This window comes from Cervus elaphus, chromosome 17 (assembly GCF_910594005.1).
Source record: "Cervus elaphus chromosome 17, mCerEla1.1, whole genome shotgun sequence".
NCBI lineage: Eukaryota > Metazoa > Chordata > Mammalia > Artiodactyla > Cervidae > Cervus > Cervus elaphus.
The window spans coordinates 44,630,457-44,657,126 of NC_057831.1; the positions used below are offsets into that span (position 1 = coordinate 44,630,457).

Genomic DNA, 26,670 nt, shown 5'->3' on the forward strand with positions numbered 1-26,670 from the left:
GCAGAAACCAAAAGGAAGAAAGAATTCAACCTTGGAGCCTGGGAAAAGGAGACCTCAAACACAGTAAGTTTAAAAAAAAAAGAAAGAAAGAAAGAAAAGGCAGAGAAATACCACACAAATGCATGAACAAACTAGAAACACAGAAGTCCAAATAAATGAAGAGGAAATAGGCAAATTACCTGAAAAAGAATTCAGAATAATGATAGTAAAGATGATCAAAAACCTTGAAAACAAAATAGAGAAAATGCAAGAATCAATTAACAAAGACCTAAAAGAATTAAAGAATAAACATACAGAGATAAACAACACAATTGCTGAAATTAAAAATACTCTAGAAGGAATAAATAGCAGACTATCTGAAGCAGAAGAATGAATCAGTTAGCTGGAAGAGAAAATGGTGGAAATAACTTCAGAAGAGCAGAATAGAGTAAAAAGAATAAAAAGAATTGAGGAGAGTCTCAGAGGTCTCTGGGACAATATCAAATGCACCAATATTTGAATTATAGGGGTCCCAGAAGAAGAAGAGAAAACGAAAGGGTATGAGAAATTTTTGAAGAGATTATAGTTGAAAATTTTCCCAACATGGAAAAGGAAATAGTCAAGTCCAAGAGGCACAAAAAGTTCCATACAGGATAAACCCAAGGAGAAACACGCCAAGACACATACTAATCAAACTAACAAAGACTAAACACAAAGAAAGAATATTAAAAATAGCAAGGGAGGAGCAATAAGTAACATACAAGGGAAACCCCATATGCTTAACAATGGATCTTTCAGCAGAAACTCTGCAGGGCAGAAGGGAATGGCAGGATATGTTTACAGTATTGAAAAGGGAAAATCTACAACCAAGATTACAGTACCTGGCAAGGATCTCATTCAAAATTGATGGAGAAATAAAAAGCTTTTCAGACAGCAAAAGTTAAGAGAATTCCGTACCACCAAACCAGCTTTACAACAAATGATAAAGGGACTTATATAGTCAAGAAATACAAGAGAAGAAAAAAGATCTACAAAATCAACCCCAAACAATTAAGAAAATGGCAAAAGGAACATATATATCAATAATTACTTTAAATGTAAATGGATTAAATGCTCCAACCAAAAGACACAGACTGGCTGAATGGATACAAAAACAAGACCCATATATATGCTGTCAAGAAACCCACTTCAGACCCAAAGACATATATAGACTGAAAGTGAGACAATAGAAAAATATATTCCATGCAAATGGGAAGCAAAAGAAAGCTGGAGTAGCAATCCTCATATCAGGCAAAACAGACCTTAAAATAAAGAAGATTACAAGAGATAAGGAAGGACACTACATAATGATCAAGGGATCAATTCAAGAGGAAGACATAACAGTTGTAAATATCTATGCATCCAACATAGGAGCACCTCAACACATAAGACAAACACTAACAGACATAAAAAGGGAAATTGACAGTAACACAATAATAGTAGGAGACTTTAACACCCCACTCACACCAGTGGACAGATCATCGAAACAGAAAATTAATAAGGAAACACAAGTCTTAAATGATACATTAGATGAAATGGATCTCACTGATAACTTTAGGACATTCCATCCAAATATAGAAGAATACACCTTCTCAAGTGCACATGGAACATTCTCCAGGATAGACCACATCTTGGGTCACAAATCAAACCTCAGTAAATTTAAGAAAATTGAAATCATATCAAGCATCTTCTCTGACCACAACATTATGAGACTAGATATCAATTACAAGAAAAAAGCTGTAAGAAACACAAACACATGGAGATTAAACAACACGTTTCTAAATAGCCAACAGGTTACTGAAGAAATCAAACAGGAAATCAAAAAATTTCTAGAAACAAATGACAATGAAAATACAACTCAAAAAAAAGAAAATACAACTCAAAACCTATGGGATGTAGCAAAAGCTTCTAAGAGGGAAGCTTATATCAATACAATTCTATCTCAAGACACAAAAACATCAAATAGACAACCTAACTTTACACCTAAAACAACTGGAAAAGAAGAACAAAAAAACCCCAAAAATTCATAGAAGGAAAGAAATCATAAAGATCCGAGCATAAATATATGAAAAATGAAAGAAACAATAGCAAAGATTAATAAAACTAAAAGCTGGTTCTTTGAGAAGATAAAGAAAATTGACAAGTCTTTAGCCAGACTCATCAGAAAAAAAAGAGAAGAATCAAATCAACAAAATTTGAAATGAAAAAGGAGAGGTTGCAACAGACAATGCAGAAATACAAAGGCTTTTAAGAGACTATTATAAACAACGACATGTCAATAAAATGGATAACCTGGAAGAAATGGACAGATTCTTAGAAAAGTTCAATCTTCCAAGACTGAACCAGGAAGAAATAGAAATTATGAACAACCCAATTACAAGCACTGAATCTGAAGCTGTGATCCAAAATCTCCCAAAAAACAAAAGCCCAGGACCAGATGGCTTCACAGGAGAATTCTATCACACATTTAGAGAAGAGCTAATGACTATCATTCTAAAACTCTTTGAAAAAATTGCAGAGGAAGGAACACCTTCAAACTCATTCTACAGGACCACCATCACCCTGATACCAAACCCAGACAAAGACAACACAAAGAAAGAAAACTAAAGACCAATATCACTGATGAACATAGATGAAAAAATCCTCAACAAAATTTTAGCAAACAGAATTCAGCAACACATCAAAAAGCTCATACACCATGATCAAGTTGGGTTTATTCTAGGAATGCAAGGATTCTTCAATATATACAAATCAATCAATGTGATACACCATATTAACAAATTGAAAGATAAAAACATATGATCATCTCAATAGATGTAGAAAAAGCCTTTGACAAAATTCAGCACCCATTTATGTTTAAAACTCTTCAGAAAATGGGCATATGAGGAACATATAGTAAAGGCCATATATGATAAGCCTACAGCAAACATTATTCTCAATGGTGAAAAACTGAAAGCATTCCCCCTAAGATCAGAAACAAGACAAGGGTGTCCACTTTCACCACCATTATTCAACATAGTTCTCGAAGTTCTAGCTATAGCAATCAGAGGAGAAAAAGAAATAAAAGGACTCCAGATCAGAAAAGAAGTAAAGCTCTCACTGTTTGCAGATGACATGATACTGTGCATAGAAAACCCTAAAGATAGTATCAGAAAATTACTAGAGCTAATCAGTGAATTTAGCAAAGTTGCAGGACACAAAAATCAATACACAGAAATTACTTGCATTTCTATGTACTAACAATGAAAAATCAGAAAGAGAAATTAAGGAATCAATCCCATTCACCAGTGCAACAAAAAGAATTAAATATTTAGGAATAATCTTACTGAAGGAGACAAAAGAACTGTACACAGAATATTATAAGACACCAATGAAAGAAATCAAAGATGACTTAAACAGATGGAGAGATATTCCATGTTCCTGGGTAGGAAGAACCAATATTGTGAAAATGGCTATACTACCAAATGCAATCTACAGATTCAATATGATCCCTATCAAATTACCAATGGCATTTTTCACAGAACTAGAGCAAAAAATTTCACAATTCATATGGAAACACAAAAGACCCTGAATAGCCACATCAGTTCTGAGAAAGAAGAATGGAGCTGGAGGAAACAACCTTCCTGACTTCACATTATATTACAAAGCTATAGTCATCAAGACAGTATGGTACTGGCACAAAAACAGAAATATAGACCAATGGAATAAGATAGAAAGCCCAGAAATAAATCCATGCACCTATTGTAGCTCAGTTGGTAAAGAATCTGCCTGCAGTACAGGAGACCCGGGTTCGATCCCTGGGTTGGGAAGATCCCCTGGAGAAGGAAATGGTAACCCACTCCAGTATGCTTGCCTGGAAAATCTCATGGACAGAAGGGCCTGGTGGGCTGCAGTCCATGGGGTCGCAAAGAGTCGGGCATGACTGAGCAACTAACACTTACACTTACCTATGGGTACCTTATTTTTGACAAAGAAGGCAAGAATATACAATGGGGCAAAGACAGCCTCTTCAATAAATGGTGCTGGGAAAATTGGACAGGTACATGTAAAAGAATGAAATTAGAACACTTCCTAACACCACAAACAAAGATAAACTCAAAATGGATTAAAGACCTAAATGTAAGACCAGAAACTGTAAAACTCTTAGAGGAAAACATAGGCAGAACACTTGATGACATAAATCAAAACAAGATCCTCTATGACCCACCTCCTAGAGTAACAGAAATAAAAACAAAAGTAAACTAGTGGGACCTGATTAAACTTAAAAGCTTTCACAAGCAAGGTGAAAAGACAACACTCAGAATGGGAGAAAACAATAGCAAATGAAACAACTGACAAAGGATTAATTTCCAAAACATACAAGCAGCTCATACAACTCAATGCCAGAAAAAACAAACAACCCAATCAAAAAGTGGGAAAAGACTTAGACATTTCTCCAAAGAAGACATACAGATGGTTAACAAACACATGAAAAGATGCTCAATATCGCTCATTATTAGAGAAATGCAAATCAAAACTAATGAGATATCACCTCACACTGGTCAAAATGGCTATCATCAAAGTCTACAAACAATAAATGCTGGAGAGGGTATGGAGTAAAGTGAACACTCTTGTACTGTTGGTGAGAATATAAATTGATACAGCCACTATGGAAGACAGCATGGAGATTCCTTAAAAAACTAGAAATAAAACTACCTTATGACCCTGCAATCCCACTCCTAGGCATATACCCTGAGGAGCCAAAATTGAAAAATACACAAGTGTCCCAATGTTCATCACAGCACTATTTACAATAGCTAGAACATGGAAGCAACCTAGATGTCTGTTGACAGATGAATGGATGAAGAAGTTGTGGTACATATACACAATGGAATATTACTCAGCCATAAAAAGGAATTTTTAGTCAGTTCTGATGAGGTGGATGAACCTAGAACCTATTATACCGAGTGAGGTGAGTCAGAATCAGAAAGATAAATATCGTATTCTAACGCATATATACGGAATCTAGAAAAATGGTACTGAAGAATTTATTTACAATGGAGAAACAGACATAGAGAATAGACTTATGGACATGGGGAGAGGGGAGAAGAGGGTGAGCTGTATGGAAAGAGTAACATGGAAACTTACATTACCATATATAAAATACAGGAATTTGCTGTATGGCTCAGGAAACTCAAACAGGGGCTCTGTATCAATCTAGAGGGGTGGGATGGGGCAGGAGATGGGAGGGAGGTTCAAAACGGAGGGGATTTATGTATACCTATGGCTGATTTATGTTGAGGTTTGACAGAAAACAACAAAATTCTGTAAAGCAATTATCCTTAAATAAAAAAATAAATTAAAAAAATAGTAAAATACCTGGGAATAAATCTAACTAAGGAAGTAAAAAACACTTACTTGGAGAACTGTAAGACACTGATGAAAGAAATTGGAGATAACACAAACAGTTGGAAAGATAATACTGTGTTCAAGGATGGGAAGAATCAACATTGTTAAAATGACTACCACCCATAGCAATCTGCAGATTCAATGCAAGCCCTGCAAAAACACCAATGGCATTTTGCACAGAACTAGAATAATTCTAAAATTTATGGGGAAACACAAAAGACTTTGAATAGCCAAAACAATCTTGAGAAAGAACAAGGTAGTGAAAGTAAAGTCGCTCAGCTGTGTCCAACTCTTTGCGACCCCATGGACTGCAGTCTACCAGGCTCCTCTGTCCATGGGACTTTCCAGGCAAGAATATTGGAGTGGGTTGCCAATTCCTTCTCCAGGAGATCTTCCTGACCCAGGGATTGAACCTGGGTCTCCCGCATTGTAGGCAGACTCTTTACCATCTGAGCCACCAGGGAAGTCAATTGGCAGGTTGGTATAAACACCCAACAGGGTTTCTGCCATAAGCTGTAGGAGGTCACTGCAGAACCACAGAGCAGGGCTCCTCACTTGCTTTGAGCAGGGTGTGTCATTCACTCACACAAGCACACTGTAGAGTTAGTAAAGTACAGCAGAAAATGTTTGCTAGGAGAACAAAGAACTAGAGCTCCAAGCATCCTTACCTTGTCCTGAAGAATCCCAGACAAGCCCCCAAGATGAAAGGTTGCGACTGAACCACAAAAGATGCTGGGATTCTCAACCTCTGGAGGAGAAGAATTCAATCTGGGGCCAATGACAAGGCTTGATCACTCAGAGCTTTTGTGTAATAAAGTTTTATTAAAGTATAAAAGAGATAGAGAAAGCTTCTGACCATTTCCTGATTTCAAACTACAATACAAAGCTATATCATCAAAACTACAAGGTACTGGCACAAAAACAGATGCATAGATCAATGGAACAGAATAGACAGCCCAGAAATGAACCCACACTTATATAGGTAATTAATCTATAACAAAGGAAGCCAAGAATTTACAATGGAGAAAAGCGAGTCTGTTCAATAACTGGTGTTGGGAAAACAGGACACCTCCATGCAAAAGAATCAAACTGGACTACACTCCCACACCATTTGCAAAAATAAATTCAAAATGGATTAAAGACAAGTATAGGATCTGAAACCATGATACTTCTAGAAGACAACATAGGCATTATTCACTCTTGGAATGGAGTGACCAAGCAGAGAAACAGAGGGTGCCTGGATCTCTGACAAATGGTGAGCCACCATATGCATGTGTCTACATTTTCCAAATTTGGCAGGGGTGGGGGGAAGGGCAGTGAACTCATATTACTTGGATATTTAAAGTTACATCCATCACAACCCAAGTTTCATCATCTCTAGGTAACACCTTCAGCCACTCAGTTTTTGACCCCAACCTTTTCTCATTCACAGATTCAGGCCATCGAGGACAGGAACCTGCCACTGCTGAAGGACACTGTGATGGGGGTGACCGGGCAGGGGTGGGAAGTTAGAGTCCCCTAACTTCCATGGAGCCAGTGCTTAGACAGGGCTGGGTCACTTGGCATACCTGCCTGCCTGCAGTCCACAGAACAAAGGAGATGTCCTGCCTGTCCTTCAGGATGTGGTCATAGCTGTAGGTCTCCTGACACCACTTTAGCTCAACTTCCAGCCTAAACTGAAGTCTTGTCAGGGCCCTGGAGCTAGACCCCAAATGTCTCTTCTTTAGCTCAGATTTTTAGGTTTAGAGCTAGGTCAGCTGACATGAGTCTACAGAAGATCTGAACCCCAGGCTCCCAGAGGAAAAACCTTTTAAACCTTTTTCAGTTTAAAAGTCTAGCTCCAAGTGCTTGCTTCTTGTTGAGAGACCAAAAAGAAGGACTCTGAATTTCCAAACATTTCATAACCAATCTGAACTTCTATTTCTTCATCTATAAAGATGTTACCCCCTGCTCATTCTAATTGGTAAAGTGGTTACAAGAAATTGGTTTAGGAATATAGAGGAAGGTGGCAACATCATGTTGGATTTTGTATCCCAAAGGGCCTGGAACATAGTTAATCCTCTTTAAATAGTAGTGGAGGAAAGACAGATGTAAGGAATTACTTTTATTTGCTACTTCTTGTGGTAAGAAGATGGCCATAGATACACACACACACACACAAATCACACAATTTTTGGCATGAGAGTCAACCATGGGTGGAAAATAACCTAGGAACAAACTTAAATTCTAGTCCAGAGCAGAGTTAAAGGGTGGCCTCTGTTCAGATACACTACAGAACAGGTCATAGTCCATTACAGAAAGTAGCTCTTTATAACTAAATGATTTCCCACCCGCAGGTTCTGCCTGACTCTTTTCAAGCAATATATCTGATAGAATAAAATTCCAGTTGGAAGAAAAGGAGGAAAATGAAGGGAACGTGGGAGGGTGAGTGGGAGGGAGGAACTGACTTCTAGTAAATTCACAAATCCCTTAGAGCTTATTAAAAGGAGATTTGACTTACTACCTTTAAAAGATCACAATCTACTGATAAATTTTGAGTCAGAAGGCCTGTGAGACCAAATGGAGATAAGGGGACTTTGGGGGAGAGAAAGAGATAAGAATGTTATTCTGACAAACAAAAAAAGGATATCCTTGTTTTAATTCAGTAGTTTTTCAATTCAAACATTAGCTGAGAATCCAAAGGGTTTGTCATCTCTTTAAGAATTTATTCATTATATACAGCATTGTTCTGCACACAGTGGGAAATTCAAATCTGAATCTACCCCTTCTAATTGGGTTACTCCAGGCCGGAGGCAAGGTATGTACCTAAACAACTCCAGTGTGAGGCAGCCAAGGAAACACTGGTCACAGAGATGTATCTAGATGCTTGGCATCACAGAAGGCAAAAGACCTGTTAGTTCAGAGTCAAGGTAGTTATGACCAAACCTTGAAAGTAGAGTGAGGAGAAGTGAGAGAACAAGAGGTCCTGGCAGAAGGCACGGCCTGAATAAAGGCCAAGTGCATGGAAACACAGGCTTCCAACAAAGACCCCAAAGTAGTTATATTTGCCAGGAATATATTAATAGGCCACGTGAAAAGGAGAAATGTAAAAAAGGCTTGGTTTGGATGAAAGTAAGAAAGACTTTAAATGACAACAGAGTCTGAGCCAAAGGCAGAACTAATAGGGCCGTGGAGGGCTCTAAGCGAGGAAGGTAGGGATCATGGTCCTGCTTCCAGACTCTTGACCAGGCAGGATGGATGAGAAGGAAAGGCAGAAAGAGATGCAGGAGGCAGGAAGGCACCTGCAAGAATCCGGGGTGGGGAGCTGACTGCTAGTTCTTTGTGAGCAAGTGCTGAGTCTTGAGGGATCCAGGTGGCTCAGTGGTAAAGAATTCACCTGCCAATGCAGGAGACATGGGTTTGATAGCTGAGTCAGGAAAATTCCCTGGAGGGGGAAAGGGCAACCCACGCCAGTATTCTTGCCTGGGAAATCCCATGGACAGAGGAGCCTGTTTGGGCTACAGTTCATAGGGTCCCAAAGAATCAAACAGGACCCCACGACTGGGCACACACGCTGAGTCTTGAGCACTGAAATCAGCTGAATGTGAGGCTTATTCAAAACCCCAGGAAACAGGGAAGGTAGAGTGATCAACAGGAGACTGAACTGAAGGGAGTGAGAAGGGTGCAAAGTCAGAAGGTGAATAAGGTGGGCACAGAAGAGGCCACAATGGAAGTTGCCCGGGAATTGATGGAGCAGCCTGAAAACATGGTAGGAGGCCTGGCAGAGCTAGAGACTGTTGGGAAAGCAGAAGAGGTTACAGATTGACCCCAACAGCACTCGCCAGTCTGGAGCAAATTAAAAAGCAAATTGGAACTGGCTTAAATAAAAGAGACTCCCATCACTGCCACTTCCAATATTGCCTTGGTCGTGGGGTCTGCAGATGGCAGAGCAAGCAGGTATGTCAATCTGTGCTCCATCAATATGAATTTTCAATGGCATCATGTTGACAGTCAGCAGCTGACACATCACCACCCTCTGCTGAAGCATCTCTGAAGCCCTGGGAAGGCTTTTCCTAAAGCCAAGGCAAGGACAGAACCACCTCCTTGGCTGTAGAAAGTGGGGGACTTTAAAAAATAAATAAATAAAAATAAAACACACTTTCACATACATCATCTCACTTTATCCTCATCTTAGGTGAGAGGCACAAGGCAGGTATTATTATCCTCATTGTAATCCAGAGAAACTGAGGTCTGGACAAATCAGATTTGTCTAAGGCCATGGGGCTACATATGCATCATCAACTCAATGGACATGAGTTTGAGCATACTCTAGGAGACAGTGAAGGACAGGGAAGTCTAGTGTGGTGCAGTCCATGGGGCCGCAAAGAATTGGATACCACTTAGCGACTGAACAACAACAACGTAGTTATGTAGTGGCAGAGCTTGATGACCTACATAAGCCATTGCAGCCTGAGACAGCAAGCTGCCCAGAACACCAGGCATTTGCTGGCCATGTAGACATTCCCTCCCAGCTCCTTCAGAACCATGATCAGCCTGGGGAGAGGCTAGAAGTGGTATACACCAGTAGGCAAGTAGGGCTGGCTTCAAAGAGAATGTGGAAGATGGCAAGGTGAACTGTCTTTCCCTCCTTCATTCCTACCCTCCCTCCCTTCCTTCCTTCCACAAGTACCTGCCAAGGATCACATGACCACTCACCCCTCCAAAGGTCCCTATCCTCAAGAACCCCACTGCCTTACCTTCTTATCCTGCTCACCATCTCCCACACTGTCTTCCCAACTGAAACATACCATCATTTACTTCTCAGTCTCTTGAGATCCACAGGAGAGAGGAAATTCAAGTGGAGGTTATCACATTTGAGCTGGCCTTAAAGTGTGAGTAGGAGGTAACCTCTGAACACAAGCAAAGGCTTAGAGATACCTCAGGGCATGGAATGCTCTGGAAACAGGAGTTCTGTAGAGCTTGGGGCTGGTGGTGGCATAGGGGTACAGAGGAGCTACTGAAGATGAGGAGAGAGCAGGCCCTTGGAGATCACCTGAGGAATGCCTCTCACTCCACAGACCCTAGAAAGCCATCAGAGAACTCTAGGCAAAGGAGTGGTAAATCATTCTGGTGCTTAGAAGGACAACTCTAGCAATTGCATGGAAAAAAGAGGATCATAGAAGGTGTTACAAACATTTCAGGAAAAGTAGACGAGAACCCGGGCCATGAGGGGTTAGTAGAAAAGGTGGCACAGAGTCCTTATTAATGAATTGTATCAAAGCAGTCAATCCTAAAGAAAATCAACCCTGAATGTTCACTGGAAGGACTGATGCTGACACTGAAGCTCCAATAATTTGGCCACCTCATGTGAAGAGCCAACTCATTGGAAAAAATCCTGATGCTGGGAAAGATTGAAGGCAGGAGGTGAAGGGGACGACAGAGGATGAGATGGTTGGATGGCATCACCGACTCAATGGACAAGAGCTTGATCAAACTCCAGGGAATGGTGAAGGACAGGGAAGCCTGGTGTGCCGCAGTCCATGGGGAAGAGTTGAACATGACTGAGCAACTGAACAACAATCAAAGCAGAAAAACGGCCTTCCAGGTGCAGGCGGGGGTCCAGGGGGCCTCGCAGGTCCTGCTCAACCCTCATCCCCAGGCAACCTCTCCCCTTTAAGGTATACAGTCATGCCCATTGAGTCGTCTCCAGAATGAAGGTCACTCAGGACCCCTGCACTCTCGATGCTGGGCATTCAAGGTCAGCCCAACAAACAGTACCTGATGTGTGTCTCTAATCAGAAAAAGACATCTGGAATTTCCCAAACAAGCCCTGTGTTTTTACCACCTCTGCACAATATCTCCATTCCTTCTGCCTAGAATACCTTTTCTTTACATTTCCACTTATAGAAATCCTACCAACCTTTCTGGTCCCAGAGTCACCCTCATCAAAAACCTTTCTCAATCCCCTAATCCAAATGAATTTCCCTGCAGAGCATGAGGCTTTGCCCACAACAGTGTTAATTATGCATCTGCTACATTGAATGCTGACCTTCTCCTTTGTGATCCACCTGTCCCCCTGAAATACCCCTGGGCTGTGTTTCATTCTTCTTTCATGCTAACACGCCAACTGACCAACCTAACACAGTGACGGATCCATCCTGATGTCAATGACCCCCCAACCTGTATGTCTGTCAGTAATAAACTAGGTGGGCAGGCATGTCTGTGCGTCTCGCCCCATAAATGAGAACGTGAAACCAAAGTCGAGGCCCTACAAATGGGCCAGAACTAGGTCACTTGAGGGATGCTCTCTCAGTATCCTCACTTGAGTCCTGCACCTCCTGAGCCATAGCATAAAGCCTCATCATTCTAGAACTCCTGTCTTCTACCTCAGCACAGGTGGGCACAGTTCCTTCTCTTAGGGACTCACTAACTTGTGTGGGAGTTAAAATCCACACACAGAGAAGGGCCTTTCCTTTCTCAGGGAGCTGGCAGTTCTACACGAGTGGTTTGTAACCTGTACTACATTAGGCAACATAATGAAGAGCTCACTTCAAGCTTGGATGGTCATGGATGATTTTACGGGGGCTGGGGGCATCTATCCCACCTTGGAGGACTGGTAAAGGCTGTCTTTGGTCAGAAGGGAAGAAGTAGAAGACCCACCCAGCTGAGGTCAGGATAATAAGGCAAAAGTCAGAACAGAGAACAGATCACTTTGGCTGGAGCAGCCAATCTATGAGGAAAACTGAGGGACGAGGCTGGAAAGATAGGTCAAGACCAGCTTGGGGTGGGTCTCAGATATCCAGTAATGGGGATCCATTGAAGTCCCCTGAGTAAGAGGACCTGGTGAGGCATCTTTTTTAAGGTAGCTTAATAGGCTAGTTGTATAGAAGGTATATTGGCTTGAAAAAGATCTGATATCTTGAACAAACTTAAGATGTTTGTTACAGTAGGATACTATAAGATAATGGAAATAAAGTAGACTAGAAGAAGTGAAATAAAAATAGAAACACTTCAAAATAAAACATCTGCTAAAGGTTTGTGTTCCTTGGGTACCAGGTATCTGCTACCACTGGCACCATTTTCCGTGAAGGACCAGAGAGACATAAACTCACAAAGTCCTCTGCCAGGAAGTACCCAAAGCCCCACTATGGTTTTACTGGTGGAAAACCAGGCAGTGGGTAAGAAACCTTGCTCGCCCCGGTCATTTTTCATTCAGGGACTAGCCAAAATCGTCTTCTAATCTTCAGCCAATGTATTTTATTCAATGTGAAAGTCACTAAATTAATTTTTTAACATAATAAGAGTAGAAATTGTCAATTTTAGAAGCACAGATGCGAATTTCCCTGCACAGGAGAGAACATGAATCCTATTAGTTAAAAATAGCAGTTGTACTCACTTTCCCCCACATGCTAATTTTAATAAACTTACTCTGAAATTAGCCTGCCACTAGGAAGATAGCTGCTCATCAAAGATGTTCCCAGGAAACACTAAGCTTGCCTTGCAGGAGTTCAAGCACTCCCAGGAAACTCAGAACAATGCAGAGTTCTAAATGGAACACACTTCTCACCAGACCTGGTCACCTCCCACCTCTCTGTCACACCCAGCAACACCACTCTCTAGCCACACCTTGAGAGTCATCTTGGATTCGTTCTACTGCATCTTCCCAATTGACTTGGCTATGAAATCCTGTATATATCTTCCTTTAAAATCTATCTCATAGATATCCCTTTTTCTCTAATCCTCACTGATGCTGTATCCTCTTATCACTTTATTTATTCAAATATCTAAGCAGTCACATATTCTACATTCATTGAGTATCTACAAAGGGCAAGGTCCAGTGGCAAGTGCTAAAGTCACAATAAAATACAGTCCCTACTCTCAAGGAGTTCAAGATCTTTTGGGTCCAGCGGAGAGAGAGGCAAGTCAAAGATTGGTTAAAGAACCATATGATAAATGCTATGACTTAGGTGCAATAGGGGTAATTGGGAATATTGATGGTGACAGAAAAGACTAGATTGCTGGTAGCTCATCTCCACTTATCTTCCCCTGATTTTGAGGACAGCTACCAAATTTGTCTTTATATCCTTACTGCCTGGCACAGTGCCTTGTGAATGACAAAGGCTCAGTGATTGTTGAGTTCAGTGGAAACAAATCTTTCCCAAGTATTTTCATCAACTTACACTCTAGCTAAAAAAGCTTTCAGTGACTATTGCCAGCTACATCAGAGCACACCCTTCTGTCTTGCTTTTGAAGTTGTTTGCCATCTGGTCTACCCTGGCCATCCAACATCCATTTCTGCTATACCTCAATGCACTAGTTTTAGCCTTTATCTGGAGCATTTCCTCAAAGAATGACCACCAGTTCAGTGCTCACATCTGCTTCCGGTCACCTTCGCCCATGCCCTCTTCACTCAAAGGTGAGGAACCCAGTTCCAACTCTCCTTTAAGATTTTTCCCACTTCTTAAAGCCTCACCAACTGCCTGTATACGTATCTAAGATCAATTGTTCATTATTGTGCACTGCTTCTTCATTTAATAATAATATAAATATGAATGATGCTTTGAAATATTAAATTATACTCCATCCACCTTGCCTCAAATTCCTGTAACTCCTCTCCCTTTTCTCCCCACATATCCCTCCCCCTCTTAAAAGCCAGACATTCTGCATTCATGTTCCAAGGAAGAGAGCACTCAGCAGAACACTGGGAACAAAGCAACTGAGTTTTCAACTTAGAAAGCCTGATCCTTAAGACACCAGAGCACAGAAGAGTCTCCCCAGTTTCTCCCTCCCCCACAGTCCTCCAAAAGACTAGAAGAGATGTCCAGTTGAGAAAAGGCAGACAGAGTGCAAGGGAGGAGAGAGCCTGGATATCAGTGAGTGTCTAAGAACGCACACTAACCAGCGTGGTGTGGAGAGAACACAGTAAGAACAGCAGGACCGAGGTATGGGTGGGGCATAATTAGTTGTGACAGAAACGTGTTAAGTGGGGAGTTAGTAAATCTCTCTATAGCAATAGCTGTCTTGAATATCCATTCCCCCTCCCTTTGAAAGATTTAGGTTTATTGAGGTATAATTTACATAGAGGAAAAAATCATTCTTTTGAGGCATACAGATCTATAGATTTTATCAAACTTATATAGCCATGAAGTCATCAATACAAGCAAGGCATAGACTACATTATCACTTCAAAAGGCTGCCTCATGTTCCTTTGCAGTCAGTCTGCTCACCCACTCTAGGCTCTGGCAACCACTGATTGGCTTTTTTGTCCTTCTAGTTATGCATTTTCAAGAACTTCATATTAGTGGAATATTATAGCCAGGGCATTTGAGTCTCTGCCTTCTTTTACTTGCCATGTTTTTGCATGCATCAGTAGTTCATTCCATCTTAATATTCAACAGGATTCTATGACACAGATGTAGCAATTTATCCACTCACTAGTCGTGGACATTGTTCTGTTTTCATTTTTCAGCAATTATAATAAAATTGCAATAAACATTCTCATATAGGATTTTGTGTGGACATGTGTCTTCATTTCTCTTGGATCAACATCGAAGAGCAGGTGGGTTTTTGGGTTAGGTGTCGATATGACTTTATGAGAACTTACAAAACTGTTTTCAAAAGTGGTTGTACCATTTTGTATTTCTCTAGCAATGTAGGAGATTTTTGTCACTCTGCCTCCTTGTCAGCACTTGATTTTTCAATTTTTTATTTGAGCCCACCAGTCTCCTATGTCCATGGGATTATTCAGGCAAGAATACTGGAGTGAGTTGCCATCTCCTCCTCCAGGGGATATTCCCCACCCAGGGACCGAACCCATGTTTCCTGTGGCTCCTACACTGGCAGGAGTATTCTCTACCACTGAGCCACTTGGGAAGACCCATGTGGTATCTTACTGTGGCTTTAATTTACATCTTTCTGATGACTGATAATGCTGAGTATCCATTCATCTGCTTATTTGCCATTTGAATATCTTCTTCAGTGAAGTGTCTATTTAACTCTTTTGCCCATTTTAAAAATTAGGTTGTCTTCTCGCTATTGCATTATAAGAGTTCTTTATATATTCTGGATATAAGATATGTGTTATGCATAAAATTTCTCCCACTTTTCATTTTCTTAACAGAGTCTTTCAAAGAGTAGACTTTTTTTTAAATTGTGGTAAAGCCCATTTTATCCTTGTTTTTTTCTTTTATAGTTTGTGTTTTCTGACTTTTTAATAGAACCCTCCCAAATTTAAGTTGGGTACATCCAGCTTAAGATGACACTTCCTAGCCTCCCTTGCAGCTAGACCATGTGATGATGCTCAGACCAATGAGGTATGAGAAGTGATCCCTAATTAAAGAAAAGTAAGCAGAGCACCCCTAATTAAAGAAAAGCCCTTTACCCTGAGCTTCCCCTTTCTCTCTCTCTTTTTCCTCTACTTATGGGTTGGGACAAATCATGGCAACCACTCAGCTTTAACTATACAGTTGAGGATCACCCCCTCAAAAAATAGTAGAGAAACAAGATGGAAGAAACCTGGGTTTTTAAATGACACGTGGAGCAGGGCTGTCCTCTTAGACTGGACCACACACTATAACACAAAAAAGACCTAAATATAGGGAGTAGGTATCTTTTTCAAGTGGTTTAGATTTTATCCTAACAAATACACTCTTCTTTGTTAGGAAGTAAAAATAATCCCCAATTCCCTGGACCCAGTTTAGTGTGGTGTGGTATGTCTATGCAGAAAATTTCACCATAGTTTCTCAAAGTTTTCCTCAGTTCAAGAGTGATTCAGGGACAGCAGAACATGATCAAAGCTACCCACCTTGGGCAAGAGAGCAAAGTCCCCCATGCCCAGAGCAGTGAAGGAGCAGTATACCACCTTGCTCTTCACTCACCCAGGATAGCATGGGTGTGGTACAGATACCAAAGGGCCAGAAAAGGGGAACAAGGGAGGATACAACAGTGATCAACAATGACCAGTGACCAGATACTAGACTGAAAAGAGGAGAGTGTGGCTAAACAAAAATAGGCTAGGCCAGATGTGCCCCTCCACACCGTCACTCCTGCCAATGGGGAGATACACTAGTAAATACTACTAACTTACAACAGCTAAATACTACTAACTCCTTCTAGAACTCAAATACAAGTTCAAGAAGAGGCATGACTCTGATCCAGATTATGTTTCCACTCCCCTTACAGTGGGAGTTTGTAATCAAAATTAAAGTGTTATAACAAAATAAAGAAGTTTTTGTTCCATGAACATCTAAGTTGCTGTCCTGAGGTCCACGCTCACTATATTGATATTTGCTGAACACTTACTGCTTGATAGAGAGCAAAGCACTAACAAGCCTGATTTCATTGGAGCCTCACAATAAGAGCACTTATATGGCATGTACTTTAAGATCCCGTTTAAGGATGAGAAAAATGAGGCTTGGAGGAGTTGCACAATGTGGTGATTCTATCAACATCCATTCCCCTTCTTCTGGCAAACAGTCCCACTGCCCCAATCCACTCACAGTCCATGTGGCCTGGGCAGGGCCCCATGTACAACTGCAGACCCCAGACAGATCATTACACCCCCTGAGCAACTTCTCCCAGGGCAGGTGAGGGATATAAGTGGGTTCAAAGGGAGTGATTCCTGAGTTTTTAATGGGACTTCTGGCATGAGAGTTTCTGTCTCTCCCTCTGGACTTGAAGGGTGGGAGGGTAATACCAGGCAACAAGCAGACCCAAAGATGGAGAAAAAGCATCCATTTGAGCGGTCTGAGGGCTGAATCCAGCTGTGCCCCATGCCACGCCATCTTGGAATGATTATTCATATCAGCTGTATTAGTTTGCTAGAGGCTGCTGTTAACAAACTGCATAAACTGGGTGGCCCAAAACAGCATAAATTAATTTCTGATAGTCCTGGTGGTCAGAAGACCAAAATCAAGCCGTAGGAAGCGCCAGGCTCCCCAGTAAGACTCTAGAGGAAGACCCTTCCTGGCTTCTCCCTAGCTTCGGGTGGCTGCCAGCATTCTTTGGCATTTCTTGGCTTGTAGCAGCATAACTCCAACCTTTGCCTCTGTCATCACACAGCTTTCCTTCCTCTGTCTTCACATCATCTTCTCTTTGCACATCTCTGCACTCCAATCTCCTTCTTCTTACAAAGGCACTGGTCATTGGATTAGGAGCCCACTCAAAGGACTTCATCTTAACTTGGTTACGTCTGCAAAGATCTTATTTCTAAATAGAGTCACATTCACAGGGATTGGGGGTAGGGGATAGGACTTGAACATATCTTTTGGGGACACTATTCAACCCACAATATTAGTCAATAAATTCCTTCTGAGCTAAACTTCCTTGGGTTGGATTTTTGACCATTTGCACCAAGAAAGAAGTAGAGTCATGACGCAGGTCCAGATCTCAATTAACAAACAAGACCCAAAGCCACACCCTTAACCACAGGCTCAGACTGTAAGCCTCTTATACTTCTCTACCCCAAATGTCAGTGGCTCAACTTTGGTAGAGGCCCAGGGATAACAGGCCTTCCCAGATGGCTCAGTGGTAAAGAATCCGCCTGCCAATGCAGGAGAGGCAGGATTGATCTGTGGGTTGGGAAGATCCCCTGGAGGAGGAAATGGCAACCCACTCCAGTATTCTTGCCTGGGAAATACCATGGACAGAGGAGCCTGGAAGGCTACAGTCCATAGGGTTGCAAAGAGTCAGACAGGACTGACTGAGCACACACACCCAGTCACTGAATACATAACATGCTCAAAGAATACAGGATTGATTGCCATCTAATTAATTAACCAAAATTCAAATAGCAAAATTGAATTGGGCATGGTTTATCATAGGGCAGCCAGCTGACAGATGACCAGGATTTTTATCTTAGTAATGAAGTTGTGGATTGTCTGCAAGACTGCATTTCAAGATGTCCTCTTGATTTGAAAGCTCACCTCAGGTGGTGATGAGAAGATGGTTTCCCCCTCCCCAGACATTTAATTTCCAGAATAGTACAGCAACCACGCTTCTTTCACATGCATGGCCGTGTTTACTTCAGGGCCTGAGAGAAGGCTGTAATTTCAGCTTGTTATACTGAAAATATGAAAATAAAACTGATCTCTATAGGGTCATTTAAATGAAAACTGCTTTCTAGAGGCAAACCGAGGAAGCAAACTGATTGAAAGAGAGCACAGAGCCCTGGGCAGGAAGGGCGATGGGGTGTGGACTCAGGGTAGGAGGTAGGACCAGGGATATCCGTAGAAATAGATGAGCGCCTGTCAAAAGCCCATTTGATCTGGGTCACATGTCTGGTGATGTCTTCCCCAGTTCCTCCCACTGCCTTCCAAAGTCATTTTCAAAACCACTAGACACTGACCATTGTAGACAGCTACAATGTTTAGTCACTAAGTCATACCTGACTCTTTGCAACTCTATGGACTGTAGCTGGCCAGGCTCCTCTGTCCATGGGATTTCCCAGGCAAAAATACTAGAGTGGGTTGCCATGTCCTCCTCCAGGGGATCTTCCTGACCAAGGGATTGAACCCCTGTCTCCTGCATTGACAGGAGGATTCTTTATCACTGAATCACCAGAGAAGTCCCACCCACTGATCATATTCTTCTTTGAATCCTACTTGCGTGAGTCCCAGACGATGTCTCCACACCAGACCCAGTGTACACCCATGGGCAGGAAATGGTCAGGGAAATACCTGGGGAGCCCTGTTTGTGAGAAAAGCAGATTTGGGGGGTAGAGCCCTGGCACTTTCATGCAGCAAGGTAATTAGTTTCCCGTGGTTGCCACAACAGATCACTGCAAGCTGGGTGGCTTCTCACACAGAAATGTATCTCTCAATGATTATGGATGCCAGAAGTCCAACATCAAGGTGTTGGCAGAACTGGTTCCTTCTGGAGATTCTGAGGGACAACCTCCAAGCCTCCTCCAGCTCCCAGTGGCTGCTGGCAGTCTTGGCATCCCTGGGCTGTCCCTGCCCGGCCCCCCATTCTGCCTCCATCTTCACAAGGGCTTCCTCTCTGTGTGTGTCTGCGTCCCCACAGCCTTCTGCCTTGCAGCTTTGTGTCTTGAATCTAAGAACACTCATCCTTAGATTTAGGGCCCATCCTAAATCCAGGATGATCTCATCTTGGGATCCTTAGCTGATTTTATCTGCAAAGACCCTGTTTCCATAAAGGTCTTATGACAGCTACTGGGACATTAAGACTTAGATATATCCATGGAGGAAAGAATACAATTCAACACACTACACTGGCTCTGGGGAAAGACCCAGAAACTTGCATTTCCCCCCAAATTCCAATGACTGTTTGTACTCTTTGTTCCCAAAACGCCTCTGATAATCTGTAGATCGTACTCTGAGCAATACTTACCCAATTGCTGAGGATTCAAAGAGGAATAAGACACAGACCCCTCCCTTCGAGAACCTGCTATCTAGGCGAAGATACACACAAATGAACTGGTGATTGAGACCCAAAGCGTGGCCTGGTAATCCTGAGCTCTGGAGTCAAACAGACCAAATTCTGCCCCCTTCAGATGTGAGGCTCTGAGCAAGGTCCTTAGCAGGTCTGAGCCACAGTTTCTTATCTGTCAAATAAGAACTAATTTCTACCTTATACATGGTGGATGGACTCAAGGAACAGCTTTTCGCTATTATGAAAGTGGGAAGCATGCTGCATTCATTTTCACACCCCACAGGCTCGAGCTGTGTGTCCTCCGTGTCCTTAGCTGTAATAAATGTCTGAAGGCAAGACAGCATGTGCCCTGGAGAGACACAGCTAGGACAGGCAGGACAACTCTGGAAAGACCCCTTTCTGGATCTAGACTTCTTCTGCAAGTATACTTTTGAGGACCTACTGTGTATGGGGCTCAGTGTGTAGGCACCTGGAACAAAGCCAAATGAAACACATAGCCTAGTGGGGAGACCAGAAGGCTGTAATACCATGTGATTGGTGCAAGGTAAAGGCATCCTGGATCCAGGACAGCCATGCCCAGAAGTACTTCCTTCTTTGGTCTCACATCCTTCATATTCCACCTTTTAGGATTCTCTTAGTGTTTGTGGTATGACACTCTTCCCACACTATGCTATATGCTTCAGGAGTTCTCTGAGGGCAGAAGGGGTTGTCTGTTTTCTTGGCCACTGCATTCCAAATACAGAGCAATGTACCTGACTCCTGACAGCCATTCTCCAAGTATTTGCTGGAATAGTGAACATTCTGCTGTTGCAGAGCTCAGCACTGGACTTCCAAGAAGAACCACCTCCAGCTTCCTCCACTACTCGGTGTGATTCTCCATGGGCCAAGAGAGAAGATCTGCAGAGTCTCTGTCCCCTGACAGAGGGGATGCAGACAGACTGCACGACAATGTGTCATATACTGTGCAGCTATTACTTACAGGCTGACAGTGGACAAGCTAAACTTGGGGAGAAGCTATGACAGCCCATTCCTCTTCAGAAATACAATGTTTTGCACACTAGACATTAAATACTGTTATTAGACTGAGCTGGAGGCCCAGGAAATAAAGAAGAAAGACGTACACGTTTTCCCTTCCAATACTCAAGAAAGGAAGACAGCAAACCACTACGCCCTGACTGGTGCATAGTAGGATTAAGAAAAAGAAGGCCCAAGCGGGCCCTGACGGTGGGAATGGTCCTCAGGAGGGAAAGAATGGAGAATTGCTGGGAGATCATCACCACGGCTGGGTACATGACTAACTGCCATCACAAATAATGGTTAAGTCAGGAGGAGCAATTTACCTGTGAGACCTCAGCACCCCGCTCTCACCTGGAGAAGTCAGGCAGCCCACTCCCAGGCCCCAAAATTCTTAGAGTGGACTGAAGGGGAAATCTCATAGGAGTGCAAAAGCCGACCCCAGGGGTGTTTATGACAAAATCTTTGCGGGGCAGGGGGGCGGGGGGGCGGGGGGCGGCAGCGCGGGGCGCAGGGCATTCTCTGCTTCCACAAATCAGTGAGTTCTGCACTAGTGCTTCACGCCTTTGATAAACAGCCAGCCACCTTACACAGAGGTGGCCCACGGTAAATGCATGTCGACTGAACTGATACCTGAATGAATGAAGGCTACGGAGGACCCTATGGAATCTCCTCCCCCTCCCCCAAGCCTCCGCCGCAGGTGATTCCACCTGTCGCAGCACCCGGATTCACCCCCCTGGGACCACCTTTCCGCTTCGGCACTGGGCGTCCAATCGCTTGGCTCCAAAACAGCGGTAACCGAGAAGGCAGGTGGGGCTTGGCTCCCACTCCCGGATCCGCGCTGCTCCCTCCAATCCAGGGCCAAGCCCTGCCCAGAGGGAAGGGCCCTTCCCAAAGGCTGGCACCAGCTGTCATGGGAGAAAGTGGCGCCCGGGCAGACGGGAAAGTGCGGGAGGAGCCGCGCACCTTGCCGGACGCGCGGGGGCAGCGAGCCGAGGCCACGGGGTGCGCGTCCCCCGCGAGCCCCCGCCCGGCTCGGCCACCCGGGAGGCGGGGGAGGGGGCGGGTGTGCTCCGGGCTGGTGGCCGCTCGGCCTGGCCCATCCCGCCTGGCCGGCGCCTCGGCCTCACCTCGCTCACCAGCCCCTGCCAGTCGCTCTCGGTCCGGTCGCCGTTCATGGCCTTCTCCTCCCGGCGAGGGCCGGCCTCTCTGACGCCGCCCTCCTCCGCCGCTGCGGCCGCCGCCGTCGCCGCCCGGGCCCCGCGCGGCCCCGAGAGGGCCCGGCACCTCCGAGCCACCGCGCCGCCGCCGCCTCCTGCGGCCGCCCGCGCTGTTGACTCAACGTCAGCCTCCGCGGGAGGAAGAGGAGGAGGAGCCGAGGCCCGGTGCCCGGCCACCGCCACCGCCGAGCGGGCCCCGGGCAGGCCCGCGCAGCCCGGGATCCTGCGCTCTTGGTGCTCCGCGCCCCAGCCCGCGGGAAACTCCTGACCTCCGCTCTCCAGGCGGGAGGCGGCTCGGCTTCCCCCTACAAGAAGTAAATCCCCAAATCCAGCCGTTCCCTGACCACCATCTCGGCTCCCACCGCTAGAATATAAGCCCCACTCGGGCAGGGGGTTGCCTCCTTCTCTGATAAACCTTGGGTGCAGGGCCTGGCACATAGTAGGTGCCCTGCAAATATTTGTCGAACCTATAGATGAATGAATTACGTGTTATTATATATTCAACGTAGTGTTTTAAGTTACTAATGTCTGTTTTTATTTCTTTAATTATCAGCTGTCATGAATAAAACACAAATAAAAATATTGAAAATAAAACGGTAATGAATTCTAAATAGAAGCTAAAGCTCTGAATGTGACGCTTAATGTGTGTCAAAAGAGATGTTGAAGACGGTGGCATCAAACTGAGACTTTCTCATAAGTGGAAGGACTAAAAGGGAATTACAGAGAGCAGGGGAATCTTCATACATGTCTCGTCAGTATCCTTGGAGGTGGTTTTCCCCAGTCACCTAAAACTCTGACCTGAACCACAGCCAGCAGTGAGCCTTCCATACTTCCAGAAGCGCTGCCTGTGGAAATAAGCATATAGGTTGAGAAGCTGTGAATCCATTTTACAGTTGTGAATGCACTGCAGCCAACATTTATTTGTTTTAGTCCCTGGTGATCCTGACTCAACCCTGCAGGATGGATGTTACTTCCATTTATTAGAAAAAGTGGAGAAACAGAGACTCAACTAAGACTTCTAGTTCCCAGAGACCCTTGCTAGCATCTTGGAAACCTGAAAATGAAGTATCACCCCTGGGAATTGGAAATATTGCATTGTATTGTTGGCCTTGTTTTATTGATGTGATAGGTTGTTTGCAAAATATCATCAATAATTTCCTGCCCATGTCGCAGTCCGTGTCCATAACTTTGACTCTAGGCTCAGCCATGTGACTTGCTCTGGCTAGTCAATGTTTGCAAATGTGACTTGCTCTGGCAAAACAATGTTTGCACATGTGCTACACAAGGAGGCTTGTGAAGTGTGCAGTAGGGTTTATCCTTTCTATGCTCTTAGGAACCTGTGATCACCACCTTAGAAACAAGCCCAGAATAACTTGCTGGATGATGAAGGACTCACAGCCAACAGCCAGTCAACTGCTACCTGTGAGTGAGGCCATTAACTCCCAGCAGCTACAGGTGCCTGCATGAGTCCCGTTGAAATCAACGGAACTACCCACCTGAGCCCTGCCGAATTTGCTTACCTACAGAGCATGTGCTAAATAAGCTGTCGTTGTTTCTAGCCACTAAGGTTTGGGATGGTTTGCTATATATCAACAGCTAATTCATGTCAATGGTTACACCACTGATGAGGAGCCTGGATGACTGAACTCTTCCTGGCAGCCCTGGCATCATGACCTGTTGGGACCTCCTCTAAAGAAGACTCTGGCAGGCCAGGGGCTATAGAAAGGAGCCAGTCTAGTAGGCAGCACTTTGTAATCCAAGAGAGTGGAAAGGTCATCCCTGAGCTGAACACCTAAGGTTAGCTCAGCATCAAACACTTATTCCTAACAGCCCGATGGATGTCTCCTGCTAAGAAAGGTATTGTCTGCCAATATGTTGCCCTCCGGCAAACTAACTGGTTTCATTCCAACCTGTCAATGAAATAGACTGTAGGAAGAGTGGGCATATACCTTGGTCCATCTTATGTTCCACTGCCTCATGGTCTGCATCTTGCTCCTGGCTGGAATTCAGGTGGGAAAGCAGCCCGTCCCTTCCAGTTACCATGTTTAGCTGAGGCTTTCAGTACTGCTGTAGCTTTGGGGGCTTCACTGGTATTTCGGGCAGTAGGACAATTGGCAAGCTGTTGGGAGCAAAGGAATCTTCACACGAGAGATCCCGTACTTTTGGACCACTCTCTGAGTGACTCTGTTGACCCTACTTGCTTTTCTTCTCTGAAGTAAGTCAGCCAGTTATTAAGGTGTCTAAAAATAAAACTGGGGAGGACAAATCAAAGAGTGGCAAGCCTCTTCCCACCCCAGAAAGAGAGGGGAGAAACTTTCAACTCACTTGAAACAGCATCTCCAGTTGCCTGGGTATCCCTTAGAGGTTTTATGCCCCAACTGCCAGCTCGAACCTGCTTAGCTTGTGAGATGTGATGAAATCACACACCAAGGCAATGTAGCTGCAAGCATTTCTTTTTTATCTTTTTTCATTTATGTAGCCTGACATTGAGTAATAATAATAATTAAATGCAGTTTAAGCTTTTAGGCACCTATACCAGGAGGCCTCTAGACACCTCATCAACAGCAGCCCAGGCTGACAAAAACAAAGGTAATTACATTGTGGTTAACTTTTTTCAAAGAAAAAATAAAACCACCTAGCAACTGTCCTCACCGTTGATAAAAGTCGTACATCAAATGTTCCATGCCACAGTCCATTTGCATGGGACCAATTTAAAGCCAAGTGGCTTTGTCTTAAATTTGCCACCCTGGCACTAAGTATTGAAACATGGTCTTTGCCTCTATTTTCACACCCCACTTAACTCTCTGGAAAATCTCTAGGGACCCAATCTTACCATGTGTATTCATAGCCCCAGGGCCAGTTCTATTTATTTATTTATATGCATGTATAGTTAGAAGAAAGTCCTTAGGTGCTTTGGAGCAATGCTTAAAACTTTCAAAAGTTTGAGAGGGTTTTAGCTTCATAAGAAATTGAGCCAGCAGATACTAATGAAAGCAAAACAAAATAAATCTCAGGAGAGAATGGGAAAGACAAGATGACTTGAACTTATCATTAGAAACCAAGACTCTCATTTCCGGTTCTCAACTGACTTATCAGATAAGTTTAACCAAGTCAAAACAGCCCTGGACACATGGGGAAGCCCTAAAGCTTTTGACACAACTTTGCCACGCAGTATTTTAAGTTCAAAGTCTGGCTTCTCAAGCAAAAATGTCAGCATTCTCATTAAAGGAAACTAAGCAAATCTTCAGTAGAGATTTTGGCTCGGCTCTTCTCCAAAATGTACAACTGGGGCAGTGTTCATGGCCACACTTTTCTCCTGCCTGTATTAGGAAACCCAGTCTGATGAACCTGGGAAGGAAATGATTCTTAATGATAGTGGTTTATAGTGATTTTTTTATAATATAATGTTCAGTTCAGTCACTCAGTCGTGTACAACTCTTTGCAACCCCATGAACCACAGCACACCAGCCCTCCCTGTCCATCACCAACTCCCAGAGTCCACCCAAACCCATATCCATTGAGTCAGTGATGCTATCCAATCATCTCATCCTCTGGTGTCCCCTTCTCCTCCTGCCCTCAATCTTTCCCAGCTTCAGGTCTTTTCAAATGAGTCAGCTCTTCACATCAGGTGGCCAAAATCCTGGAGTTTCAGCTTCAACTTCAGTCTTTCCAATGAACACCCAGGACTGATCTCCTTCAGGATGGACTGGTTGGATCTCCTTGTAGTCCAAGGGACTCTCAAGAGTCTTCTCCAACACCACAGTTCAAAAGCATCAATTCTTTGGCTCTCAGCTTTTTTCACAGTCCAACTCTCACATCCATACATGACCACTGGAAAAACCATAGCCTTGACTAGACAGATCTTTGTTGGCAAAGTAATGTCTCTGCTTTTTAATATGCTGTCTAGGTTGGTCATAACTTTCCTTCCAGGGAGTAAGTGTCTTTTAATTTCATGGCTGTAATCACCATCTGCGGTGATTTTGGAGCCCAGAAAAATAAAGTCTGACACTGTTTCCACTGTTTCTCCCATTTATTTGCCATGAAGTGATGGGACCGGATGCCATGATCTTAGTTTTCTGAATGTTGAACTTTAAGCCAACTTTTTCACTCTCCTCTTTCACTTTCATCAAGAGGCTCTTTGGTTCCTCTTCACTTTCTGCCATAAGGGTGGTGTCATTTGCATATCTGAGGTTATTGATATTACTCCTGGCAATCTTGATTCCAGCTTGTGCTTCCTCCAGACCAGCGTTTCTCATGATGTACTCTGCATATAAGTTAAATAAGCAGGGTGACAATATACAGCCTTGACGTACTCCTTCCCCGATTTGGAACCAGTCTGTTGTTCCATGTCCAGTTCTAACTGTTGCTTCCTGACCTGCATACAGGTTTCTCAAGAGGCAAGTCAGGTGGTCTGGTGTTCCCATCTCTTTCAGAATTTTCCACAGTTTATTGTGATCCACACAGTTAATATATTATTAATAATTAGCTCTATAGGAGCCAAGGTCCCCCGTTCTTCCTCTTATCAATGGAGGGCCAAATTAGGCAGGGCCTGCCAAGCGCCCCCATGACCTGGTTGCTAAATGCCTTTCTTCATCTTTGACTTGAACCTGGGGCAGGGGACTGCAGGTCCCAGTGTGCACTGCAGATAACCTGGGGTCCC

General features: G+C 43.6%; 1 protein-coding gene across 4 annotated transcripts in view; it reads right to left on the reverse strand.

The window, feature by feature from the left end:
• Positions 1 to 22,626, reverse strand: part of CCDC149 (coiled-coil domain containing 149) — a 134,973-nt gene extending 112,347 nt beyond the window's left edge. For all 4 annotated transcript variants that reach the window (XM_043870910.1, XM_043870911.1, XM_043870909.1 and 1 more), the window contains exon 1: positions 21,921 to 22,626. In XM_043870910.1, the coding sequence (XP_043726845.1) occupies positions 21,921 to 22,448 (528 nt within the window). In that variant the 5' untranslated portion in view covers positions 22,449 to 22,626. The remainder of the gene's footprint in view (positions 1 to 21,920) is intronic.
• Between the last annotated feature and the right edge of the window lie 4,044 nt (positions 22,627 to 26,670).